General features: G+C 37.0%; 1 protein-coding gene across 1 annotated transcript in view; it reads right to left on the bottom strand.

Moving 5' to 3' along the window:
- Window positions 1-208: 208 nt before the first annotated feature.
- The window catches only part of LOC150099839 (polycystin-1-like), a 94,038-nt gene continuing 81,208 nt past the window's right edge, over window positions 209-13,038 (bottom strand). Inside the window, exons 35-39 of the mRNA XM_090403501.1 lie at window positions 11,995-12,288; window positions 7,723-7,843; window positions 2,350-2,606; window positions 2,015-2,186; window positions 209-1,718 (exon numbers count right to left, since the gene is read on the bottom strand). Of these exons, the coding sequence (XP_090259627.1) occupies window positions 226-1,718; window positions 2,015-2,186; window positions 2,350-2,606; window positions 7,723-7,843; window positions 11,995-12,288 (2,337 nt within the window). The 3' untranslated portion in view covers window positions 209-225. The remainder of the gene's footprint in view (window positions 1,719-2,014; window positions 2,187-2,349; window positions 2,607-7,722; window positions 7,844-11,994; window positions 12,289-13,038) is intronic.

Raw genomic sequence — 13,038 nt, 5'->3', positions numbered from 1 at the left:
GACAAATTTATTCATGAAGTCAGTAGATTGCACTGTTAGGGATGAAATAAAACGTATAACGAATAGGTCATAAAAATGCTGATTTAAAACTACTTTAATGAAAACATTTATTTCATAACGCAGAGCTAACACTACAAGGAATACAGATAGAATGCTTATGGTTATCTGGGAACAAACATAAATAATGAAACATTTTTTCATTTGTCTGTGCATAACATACAGTAATCACATGTCTGGGTAGAGGTCCTCCGTAATCTCTCCCCACGAGAGTAAAGATTCCCGTCTTTCCTGGTTTCGTCTCTGTGAAAACAGGCTCCTCGCAGGCTTTTCCTTGGTGCGATAAATGTCTTTGAGAGCACTCTTGTCGTTCATATTTAACTGTCCATCGAAATAGAAACTATTAATATGATGCAAAAGACGATCCACCTTCTCAGGGAATTCGTGGATCTGATCATCTAAGCTCTTCTTTCCCTTTCCAAACACGTCTTTTTTGCTCGAAGCACTCGTGTTGCCACCGCCTCCTCCGCCGCCCAAACCCATGAAGGCTTTAAATTTCTGGAACATGAAACTCATGATTTCGTATTCATTGCTTTGGTTATCAACGTTGCCTTTCACGGATTGGAATGCGCTGATGATGAGAGTGACGAAGATATTGAGAAGGATGACGCTGGTGATGAGTGCATAGACAAAGAACGTGAGTGGTCCCAGAATTGGTGCTGCCATGCACAATTCATCGAAATCAAAATTGCCACGCATCATCTCAAAGGAAGTTTCTGCAGAGGTAACGAATGACGAGAAACTTTTGAGGGATGTCCCGAAAATCAAATAAAACATCTGAACAAAGGCTAGAAATACAACTCCAAAGACCACGAAGAAAGAGTTCAGGTCTTGCGCACACAGTGCCAACGTACTATACAAAACGCTCATCCTCTTGTTGAAACGCAGCAAGCGAGTGAACTTGAGGATGGAAATAAACATGAGAAAGGCGACCAAAAATCCAAAAATTTCATCTACGGAAGCCACGTACTGCATTTTAACATATCCATTTCCGTGCGTTCGCTCAAAGAATTTCAGGATTTTGTTAGTCTTAAAAGTCCTGTACATATAAAATGCAATAGCGCTGTACGAAAGACAAATGACCATCATCTCAGCCCAGTTCCAGTAATTGAGGAAATAATCTCCTCTATGCAGAAGGAAACTCTTCACCTCTCGTACAGTAAAATAAATAATAAAAATGACAAACGTAAGTTCGCAAATTAGAACAAAAAGACCAAATCCTTGATGGTATCGCATGAGACGGATGGGTTCGATACGGTAATAAGGAACGACTCCTCCTCCAGGTTGGAATTCTGCCACCATAGTAACAATGCCGAACAGGTTGACTTGAGCATTGTATATGGAAAATTCAACAAAAACAGCTCTGGTACCAGCATCAATCCAGTCTGAAGTCTCCAGACGAAACATCTCTTGTTGCAATTGTTCTCGTGTACCTCTAAGCGGGAAAACATATCCTCCCCCTCCATACACATCGGTTAGAGCCCAGAAAGGTAATCCATTCAGTTCCTTGGAAGTGCGATAATGATATTCATCTTTCGTAGAATTGTCTGCTAGTTCTTTCCATCCTGGTTGGTAACTGGCTTTATCTTCGTCCAGAATTCTCGAATATCCACGGCAGGAGTTTATCACCACTTTCATAACATCCTCTACTTGGCAGGTTTCTGTAAAGTAGAAGAACTAAGTTCACATGTTGATATTAACACGACATTAACTACTAAATATTGCAAAAATTATTTTAAGTTTAGTAAAAATTAAGGTTTCTGTCATAAGAACTGATTTTCAAATTATCTTATTTTATTTATTCATTTGTTTATTTTATTTATTTATTCTAAGTGATGCTTTGGAATCTCTTTCTCTATCTCCATCTATCTCTAGAAATTATATAAATTAATGGCTATCAAATCTGTAGTTAAAATTTTAATTATTAAAAACAAAACAAAACAAAAACATTACTTACTTTTCTTTATCCTGACTTGCCTCAAGACCGCATATCCCATAAGTCTATTAACCCTGTCATCAAGAAATCCCCTTAAGCCAAACGGTTGATCACCATTATACCATTTTCCAACTATTAATTCAGGTATCAGTGCATCTCTAGTCCACGTCCAAAACGAAGCAGTACTGCTGATCTGTAGGATTAGTAAACAAACAATCATATATATGAAGGTACTTTTTGCAGAATTTAAGAATAACAACCGAGGGTCTATTACTTTTTAGTGTATATTTGGTTAATCATTTTATAAAATGTTTAAAATGACTACACATCGAATCCCTTTAGTGAACAATTCATACCTGCGTGAAATCAACCGAAGAGTCCCCTTCTTTTACAAACGCATTTTTTAAGTTTTCTCTGAGATAATATGAACTGGGATCTCTGTTGCCATAGCTGAGCACTGTCAAAATCCAGATGAAGAACATGTAACCAACAATTTCACGTATGACAGCAGTCATCTGCATTTCTTTTAGTCTCTCGAGTTTTGCTTCTTCCACCGAATCCAAGTCTGGAGGTTTGTACAACAGCTTTCGTCTTTCTGTTTGGGACAAGGTATCTGAAAGCAAATTGAAACAAAGCAACAGTAAAAATACGCGCCCAGTTTGTTTATTGAGAAGTTGCAAAGTGTACACTAAACTGAAAACTAGCAATTTGAAGGAACTGAAATATTTATTATCATTCTTTCTTATGATTAAAGTCTCCCCAAATATTTTGCAAAGTCGTTGTGTATACACACCTACCCTTCATCAGTACATTGAATTGATCGATTTTACTCAGACGCATAACAATTCCCACCTCTTATGCCATATTAATAGATTGCTTTGATAAACAAGTAGTAATTGACGGTTATTCATCAGATCATTCTGAATGATTTGATGAACACAGTATCGACATTAGTGATCTACAGCTTTAATATTTCCATTTTAGTGACATCACTTGATTATAACGCAGCTCTCTAACGAAACGGATGAGAATATGGACATCATTATCCCAGTCTTATAAAACTGAGATAATGATGTCTATTTCCCCCTCTTTTTTGCCTCCAGAGTTGTAATGTATGAAATAAGTTACAAACTCTGATACAAAAGGCCTATTAGGAGTAAGGTCTATTAAAATACCAAATTATCCAAGATAACACATATCATTCACATTCTATAACTTTCTTAGGACGAGATAAATACAATTTAAATGTTGGGGACCAGACCCGAATATTTTCTTTTAACTATAAAAATGTTCACGCTGGAGACACAATTTTTGAGTTAATCACATCAATTCCTATGAATAACAGATTAATAGTTTGATATTATAGGTAAATAATCTGGATTTGATTATAATAACAGGTTATGGAAATACCAAGGTATACCAGAAACACTGCTGTGCAGTCATGTATCCATTGTTGGGACATGGGTCAAGATAAATAAGTCTAAAAACGTATCGATAAGATTTCGGGGACATCTCGAAAATATCTAAGTTCCAGATTCAAAGATGAAATAAAATTTTTTTCTGACTCCATTCTAAATTAAAAAGCCTAAGAAGACAGAAAAAGGCTGCTCTGCGTGCTTCGGATCACTGCGACATACATTAAGTTATAAATCTCTAATAAGCAGAGCGCAGTTTCTTACTTGACATCGAAAATCGTGTACCACTTAAAGATTTTTCCCAAAATCCTTGCTGCAAGATTCGAACCCGTTACTCAGTTTTCCAACTAGTCTGGCCAATCTCGCAATCTAAATATTTGCATAAAGGTTGCATCAAAGTCAACCCATTGGTTTAATGATTAATTTCATTACTGCTTATTGTCAAATTATTTACTCATCATTCTTTAAAGGTCCTGCATTCTTTGAAGATTGAATTTCCTTAATCTTCATGGGAAAGACTCAGCACAGAAGTGCCAACTCCTAGGCGCTTTCTCTTCAGATTTAATTTACACTTACAATAAACGTATACGTGAAGTAATCTTATTTATAGTTTAGTTACGGAATAAAATAATGTATTTAACGAATTATAGTACGAAGACAAAAGTTTGTTATGAGAACCCGAGCGTCTAATGTAGCATGACTGTAAGCATGTAAGACTCATTCTTTCGTTATCAGCAGTTGCCTCCATATTTACAATAAAAAGAAACGATTCTACTGAGTAGAATCGTATACTTTTTTCTTAAAAATTATATTTTGCCCTTTTGCTTTTCATTACGATGTGTTACTGCAAAATTTATATGAAGAGCACTCCGCTATTCTCGTTGTAGCTTATCTCGTAATATATCTTATCTCTGCCAAGCTGTTTGCAACTGGTAGTTGCGAACAGGTTGGCAGAGATAAGATAAGGTACTAGAGGAGACGAAAGCAATGCCTCCTTTTTTATCATTTCTACTACAGCCTTTCAGAAAGCTTTACACGTCTCTGTGGACAGTAATAGTCTCCAGTTCTACCACAGTGAACAGCGCTGCGATCGGCCATATGAGTGCGGCACAGTAGTAGTTCAAATTGACGGCTGTTAATGACGTGCGTGCGAAGCAGAGGATTGCGATTGAATTCCTTTCTGTGAAAGATCTGAATTCGATGGAAATTCATACTTCTCTGAAACAATGTATATGTGTCAGACGAGTAATAAAACAGGTTAGATATGAACCTCACACGAGTTTGCCCCAAAATGGATGCATTTGCAACATTTGTCTGAACAGATTTTCTAAATCTCTCCCATATTCCTGATTGGCACCCTCTGACCTGTTTGGTCTCGCTGAAGGATGCCCTCCGAGGACGCTATTTTGCAGACAACAAGAGGAGCTGTTCGTGAAGAGCTCTGGCGTTGGAGTAAAGATTTTGAGGATCGGCAAGCAGCGTCTCAATAAACAATTACAAAAGATGTATAGAGAACGATGGAAGCTTTGCTAAAAAATGAAAGATTGCTCGCCAAAGATTGAGGACTAATCCATGTAAGAGCTATATTTGAGTGAATTATATTTTCTGAGAAAAATAAAGAAGGCATTACTTCCTCTCTAATATAAAAGAAAGAAAATGCATTCAAAATGACTACAACTTTGTTCAATATTGGAAATGATAGATGCTATCAAGATAATCGATCTCGAAGTGGGCAATTGTATTAGTCTTCAATAATACAACAAAAATATGTTGTATTATTGAAGCATGGATAGAAACTTAAACTGTTATCTACACAACATAAACCCAGAAAAGATGTGGAAGACGATTGTGTATTCTTCTGTCAAACAGCATCAGATATTCTCAAAAACAAGAGTTCGGGCGACCTTAGGTATCACAGATTGTATTAGAACATTAAGTACCGAATTCCCTAGTCGTGGCTTCAACAGAAGGGCTGTGTATAAGCCAACACCAACCACCAATCATATCTAGATCTGATATGATTCCTGTAGAGAAAGCCTGCGATGTCACTACAAAAAGGTTGCCATTTGGATGAAGGAATAGGAAAAAATATTTGGGTCCGTTTATCAACATCGGCGGAAGGAAGTATTTCTTATCGCAGCGAGTGGCAGGTGAACGTGTACACTTCTGAAGACTCAGGTGTCTGAATAATTTTTGCAACATAAGGCATTTTTAGGTTTCACTGCTCTGACGGCCATTTCAGGACTCGCTTGAATATCAAAAGCGTAGGTAACATTGACAAAAATATGTTGTTCTTTTTTCTTTTCTTTCTTTTTTTATTTTTTATTAATCCTTGTTTTTTATGAAACACTTTACAGCAGTTTCATATCCGACGTTGATGGAATCCCAACCCTGGAAATAAATACGGCCAACAAAGGGGGAGGGATTAATAATTGGTAAATCTATGAGTCCAATGAGATGTTTGTATATGCTACAAATGTGGATATTTTATTCTGACATAAGAGTTATAATGAAGGTCGTAGCTATTAGAATTTAAGAATGATTAGAATTTTAAACAGAGGTCAATAATACGTGATTTTTATAGCGTGGCAGTGAAACTTCGAATGGCAAATTAATGATGACAGAGTTTGAGTTTTCAGTAACTCAAACTGTCATTAAGAATGAACTTCAATATCAACATCGTCCAGGTGTGAACCTCCTTTGCTCACTCATATGGAGGATGTCCTTTGATTCGAAAGAACTGTTTTGAATCCTTCGAATATGACGCGAAATAGGCGAAGAACCTAAAGCGCTTTTCAAGTGAGGGTGGGGTAGTTGATGCCATACAGAGATGGTAAGGTTTTTATTGCGAAACTCGAGTATTTCACCATTTAATAAAGGCAGATATGCTAGACGGACATATGCAGCTAATAGATATAGTGCACTAGCTTCACCGGCTTAGATGCTTCGGCCGTAATTCCAAACGATGAATTCCAAGCCAACGATCTACCATAGATGATCTTCTTAGACAGTCTTAGAGTGTGGATTCGAATTCATGTGACATGGATGTCTTTTATGCGACAGAATTTCAACAACTTGCGTGGTACCTTATTCTGGTTATTTCAATCCTGAAGTGACTTGAAAGAATTCCAGATTTATCCTTTAGAGCAGGATTATTCGAACTTTAGTCCGTCCATGGTATTATTGTATTATAGGCTTCTCACCTTTTGTGAGTGGAACCCGCATAAAATATTCTATAATAAAATCCTGAAATATTCTACAATTACGTAATAGGAAGGACAATGCGACTTGTATACTTTCAAAAGGATAGAAACGAAACAGGTGTTTTTCTTAAAATCAGCTAACGCCTTTTTATTCCTGTATACGGGGAGTAGGCGAGGCCATTTAGCCCTATCTAATTTTTGGAGACTGAGTGGGCAGTTCAATCTCCACTGGTACCAATCAGAGATAGATGGACCAAGGCTATCACTAATTAAGCGGTACACAGTGAAGAGAGACAGCTCAAATGTGCCGCCATCTCCTGGTCCCTAACCCTAACACAATATATTTAATGTCTGAATTAATGTGGGTTCTACGGTCGATTTTCTTGAGTTTACGGGACGAAAAACCCGCTTGCCCGTGCCAGAGATCGACTAACTCGGGAACCGGTCGAAAAAAGGCTTAGAAAAATTTCCTCTAGTCGCCGACTAGACTCGAAACTAAGTCTTCCTTCGTGCGGCCAAGCGCCGTGCTATGCAAACGCCACATCCACTGAGCTACACAGGCTCCCTTTTTCTTTGTTTGAAACCAAAATATTTTCCAACCAAAGAGATTTAAATCTGCTTCTTATCACATGAGGAGCCCTTATAAAGACTTTTAAATGAATGAGTTAGCCGGTCTCACAATTGGGTTGCTGAGTTTTTCGTACACAAACAGGCAAATTGGGTTGGAGAATACATGCAGCTAAAAAAAAAAAGACGAATCGAATTCAATATGCACTTCAGTTCCGTAGATTACGAAGTGGAGTGGAGTAACTCTGGGACGCTATGCAGGTGCTAAATAATAAATAACAATAATAACACATTAACCCTCACGCATTGATTACAGCAGTGCAATGAGGCGGTTGCTTGTTAGCTGGTCGCTCTTATTTCAAAACCATAAGGATCTACACCAGACTATTAAACTTTTCTTTGATCTACACCGTCTTTTAGCTGCTTAGTTTGGTTGTAATTCTAATGATGAATTAATTTTCACTAACGATTAAAAGCAACAAATATTTAACACTCAAGTTTTCACTGTACTGTATTAACTACACTGTCTAAACAGAAAGCTTACCTTTATGCAGCCACTCTTCGTTGTCAGCCAATTCTGGCTTCTCCTCGTCATCTTCTGCGTCGTCCACGTCGTTATCAACCGATTTAAAAATGCTAGACAGAATCATCGCTATCAGGAATACCTAAAATAGCAAACATATTTGAGATTATGGAACAGTAGCAAAAATTCATTACGATTTTTTTCTTTTTATTTTTTTAAATTGACATGTAAATACATGTATTCCTATAAATAGAACTTAGATTTCTAACATATTATATATTTCCAAGATTTCCTATCTAAAATAAGATATAATTTAACAGGCAGTATAATATGATGTACTGTGTGCTAAATGTATGGCATTTTTTTTAGAAAAAAAATAATGAAATCGCGTTTCTTGAAAAATCAATTATGGTGGGGTCTGGTGAAAGGTGAATGGTATTGTCAAAAAAAGTGGATGTGTTTCCCCACTGTTCGTTCTATAAAAAAGTCCTTTCATAAAAAGAAACACGTGGATATCGACAGCTTTAAAAAAAGTTGATTAGTAATCTACATCCTTCTTAATCTGCACAGGTGATTTGGGGGGAAATGTATTTCAACATTTTTATGAGCAAACTCTAGGTGGAGTGATCATTGCAGTGCAGAAAAACGTGTTGCAGACATAGTCCGCACGGTTAGCCTAGTGGCTTTGCGCTTCGCAACCATATGCCTGGGGAAGGAGTGTCCCAGGTTCGATTCCCATCGAGGACGTGAGGGACTTGAGGATCTTCCTCAGGCATAGCCAAGTTAGCCGGTCTCTTAGGCGTAGGCAGTAGGGTTTTTTCCGCCAGTTTACCTGGCGTTTTTCATCCCGCAAGCAGGCAAACCGGCCCCGTGAACATACGCTGCTACAGTCAAAAATATATCCCTCTGCGGCAGACTAGGCGACAGGTCGGTTGGGAATGGTACTAACAAGAAGTCTCATCTAAGTAACAGGCGGACCCTGCATAGGAAGCGGGAATAACGCGCAATGAAAGAAAAAAACGTGTTGCAGACACGACAGGCTGTGAGCAAGGGGGAAGATATAAAATAATTAAGTTCAAATTAATAACGGGCTGATTTTGCATTTATAAACGGTATCTTCGTTGTTATTTTCATTATTCGTTAGAGTACGTTGCACGATAATTATAACTATTCATTCGCCACGTTAAAATATAAAAACAAAGAATTATTGTATTTATTGTAAGATTTATTGTAACATTGCAGCTGAGTTTGGTAGATTCTGAATTGAACCAAATAAGCTGTGAGCGCTATGAGGTGCAAAAATGGTTCTAAACTGGAAACCCATTTCGCAATCAAACCACATTGCTGGGTGTGGCATGCCACAGAATTAGGGATCCTATTCCCTTTGCATTTAAAGTATTTCAAAAGAATCATTCACATCTTTACAAATGAAATAAAATATGAGTAGTCTACTTCGAGACGAGGAAAAAAATTACCGAAAAGGATGTTATCGTTAATTGTTGACAATGGAGAGGAAGGGAAAGTAAAGGCAACCACAAAAATGTGTCCAAGAGACGTGCCTCCAATGAGTAATAGGCAATTGAGATAGCACTGGAGGGGAATTACAGATTCAGTTGCTTACTATCTGATCGGCAATGAACTTCAGATGAACTTAATCCACATTGACTAGCACCATGCGTAGAGAGATTGTACATCTTGGAAGACTTCATTCCGTGAGTTGTAGCAGTTAATTTCATTTCAAATGAATATCGGAAACCGACTGATGCGGTGTTAGCTGCAACATGCTTGTACAGATACTCGGAACACGATAATCAGAAGAGATGAATGCAGATTGACACAAACGGTAAGTATGCAGAGGGATATCTCGGATCTACTATACACGCTGCAGAAGACAATTCTGTCGAAGAATGCTTGTCTTACATCAGTTGGATCGCGGATATTCCAAATTGTGTTCATCCTACGTTGTCGCATTTCCTTCCTAAAGTGTTGAGTTGCTTCAGTTTGATTTACTGCCGAAACAACGAAGGTTATGGAAGCTAGTGCATTACGTATTAATTCTTTATACGCTTATGCAGTACAATAAAATTGAATTGTTTTGTCTCCCTATCAGATTGTATATCAAGATAAAAAAAGACAAACTGTGACCGCCTACATGCAGATAGTTCATATATAAGTTTTTGTAAAGAATTTTAGTTGCGCGAGTGATTATATTCTTACCTGTTACTGTACAATGTAATGCCTATCTAGAATATTAGAAACCTAGCCATAGAATAAAGAACGCATGTGTAGAATCTTTACTGTTCTTAATAGCGGCTTGACTGCCAGTTGTTTACGTGTTAACACACAGTGTTAACAGTTGTTTACGTGTTTACAGATATAACATATGGCTATCGATATCAGTTAAAACACTCTAAAAATTACTTATTATTTGTGCTTAACTTTATAGACTACATTCATGAAAGTGTGTGTTACTTGCATATGCTATCTTTGTATGCAAATTACTTTTTTTTTTAATTGGTGGCTTGTGATTTTGTGAACATCCCTGCAAAAAGAAAAAAAAAAAAACATTTTTCCTCCCACTCAAATAATCTTATTAGACTAATTTTACACTAATTTGGGGCTTTATGACATTTGGATAATTTGGTTTCATGAAAATGTTCTCGAATTTTATTTTTAATTAAATCTCTGTCTTTTCAAGTGGTTGTCAAGGATTAATATCTCCTTAGGATAAATATATCTGCAGATCTTTATGGGATCATCATTGTGTTGTACAACTTTTTATCAAAAATTTATTTATTCGTATGGAGTTTTTCCTCCCTTTCCCCGTCCCTCTTGGGGCGAATTGATCCTCCTCAAGGGGGGGGGGGGTTAAGTATTTATGGCTGTAAATCCGTGTGTGTGTTCACGGGGCGGGTTTGCCTGCTTGCGGGATGAAAAACCCCAGATAAACTGGGGGGGGGGGGAGGGGAAACCTGCTGTCCACACCCAAGACCGGCTAACTTGGCTATGGCTGAGGAAGATCCTTAAGTTCCTCACGTCGGCGACGGGAATCGAACCCAGGACACTCCTTCTTCAGGCATGTGGTTGCGAAGCGCACTGCCACTACGCTAACCGCGCGGACTATCAGAAATTGAATGTTACAAAGGGATGCCACAATACGAAAATGAATTTTTTTTGGTTTCATCTAGAGTTAATTAATATCCAAAAAAATGTTTGTAAGCCAACTACATGACAATGGCAACCAAACTGTGAACTCTATTCATGAGACTTTCTCTTATTAAGTCTTTGGTGTCGTGGTTGCAAACAACTTAGTGGAAGGGAATGGTGAAGTGCGTTTAAAACGCACGTTTTGAACGTTAAACGTTGATGCCTACGCGGTATTGAAACTGCGTTGTAACATTTAAAAAAAAAAAAAAAAAAAAAAAAGGTAAAATCGCTATTCGCAGAGGAAGAATCATGAATCACAATTTGAGATTCTGACAGGCAGCATTTTCCTCGAGCACAACAAGAAATGAGTATGTTCATAAACTAAAAAAATGCTTAATAAAAGTTAAGAAAGGCACCTAGTTTTGTTTCAATGAAATAACTATTCCCGAATTTTTTTAATGAAGACATTGCCGTTTAGCAAATATACGCTGCTTTGACAGAACGGACGCCTTCATTGGCACGGTGGGATAAAAAGGAATATCATATTGAAAAGAAGAGTATGTAAGAAAGTTTTGAAAACAATCAAAGCTGAGCATCTTTCTGAGTGAACTGAAATACACAAATATTATTCAAGAAAAATAATGAAAGACTTTGAAAACAAGAACCAAACCTGGGAGATTCAGAGGCATGTAGCGAGGTTATTTGTAAGAAAAAAAAAATCAGAACTCCATGGTGGAACATTGGAAGTTAAAAAAGCGGTGCAGGAAAAGAAGAACATATCGAAAGTTCTTGGCAAGTAAGTCCGCTTATTCTTTTAAAGAATACAGGGGAAAATATAAGAAAGTAAAGCACTGTGGAAAAACTAGATAAACAAAAGCCATGAAAAAATGTTTTCGTAAGTACACAAAAAAAATAGATCAGGAAGCAGGAAGGTGGCAAAATATTCTGAAGACTATTGAAAAAGCTTAGAAGGAAACTTAGAAGGAAACACACACATTCATCAGTGTGTGTGCGTGCGTGCGTGCGTGCGTGCGTGTGTGTGTGTGTGTGTGTGTGTGCGTGCGCGCTTGTTTTCTTCATGAAGGATAACAGATCATTCTTCAAGATATAAAAATCAAATAAATTAACCAAGTAAATTACTCTTACCTTAATTGGTTGGGTGATCAACACTGAAGTGAAGAACGATATTAACAGAGAGGTCACCCATTTTCTTGTTTTTTCATCACCGAACTGCACTCCGTATGCCCAAAGGAAAAACACAGACACAAAGATGGATGAAAGACATAACGCCCAAGCAATGTAGCGGCACCACCATGGAAATAAGAACTTCTTCTTCTTCACCTTGAGCTTTGGTACTTTACGTTCTTCCAATTGTGGGAACATGTCGTGGACAAGAGTTGCTCTTGAATCGGCAGATGGTGGGCGGCTAGACAACATACTCTTATGTTTATCTGAGAGAAAATAAGAAACAGGATTTTAAAATGATATAGTTTGTGACTTTTAGTTTTTGTCTGACTGACAAGTGGACATTTAGTTTGAATAAATAAAGTGCATATTAATTCTTAATGTAAACAAATATTTGCACTCTCAAAAATATTTCGCTAATTGATTAACGTTCTCCAACCAACAAAATTTAAGTTTTTGTCTCTCCTCTAGAAGAAATGATTTCGACTATCCTCACACTAGTTAAGACCTCATTGATATTTTTAAACAGATGGTGTTGTGAAATCATATCACATATACTTGTCATAGCATATATATATATATAGATCGTGGATGATCTGTTTTGACAAAATTTGACTTACTCGTATAATATAACAAGCTTCCTATTTTATAGATAGTTTCCGATACTGAGACCATATGTTTTACGATAATTAACGAGTTTAAAAACAGAACTGTACAAGTTTCGTAAATCGTCAGACTTACATCGTAAGGGGTGTTAGCAAAAGTCGTACAGAAAAGAAACTAGAAACAATCAATTGCATATTTTAGATGTTATCAGAACTTTACAATTCGTATATATAAATAAATAACCAGAATAAATGAGTTAATTACTTTCAAAGTTTATCTGAACAGATTACATCCCGGTATGAAATTCACTGTTGAACTGAAAGATCGCAAAAATTACTGTTCCTTGATATCCTTGTCGAAATATACGAAAAAGATAAAATGTTTATCCTTTCCCGTATA

This window comes from Typopeltis vanoorti, chromosome 14 (assembly GCF_054136105.1).
Source record: "Typopeltis vanoorti isolate ZY-2024b chromosome 14, IOZ_Tvanoo_1.0, whole genome shotgun sequence".
Lineage (NCBI taxonomy): Eukaryota > Metazoa > Arthropoda > Arachnida > Uropygi > Thelyphonidae > Typopeltis > Typopeltis vanoorti.
Note: the sequence above shows the minus strand (reverse complement) of the source record. Positions and strands in the feature narration are given on the sequence as shown.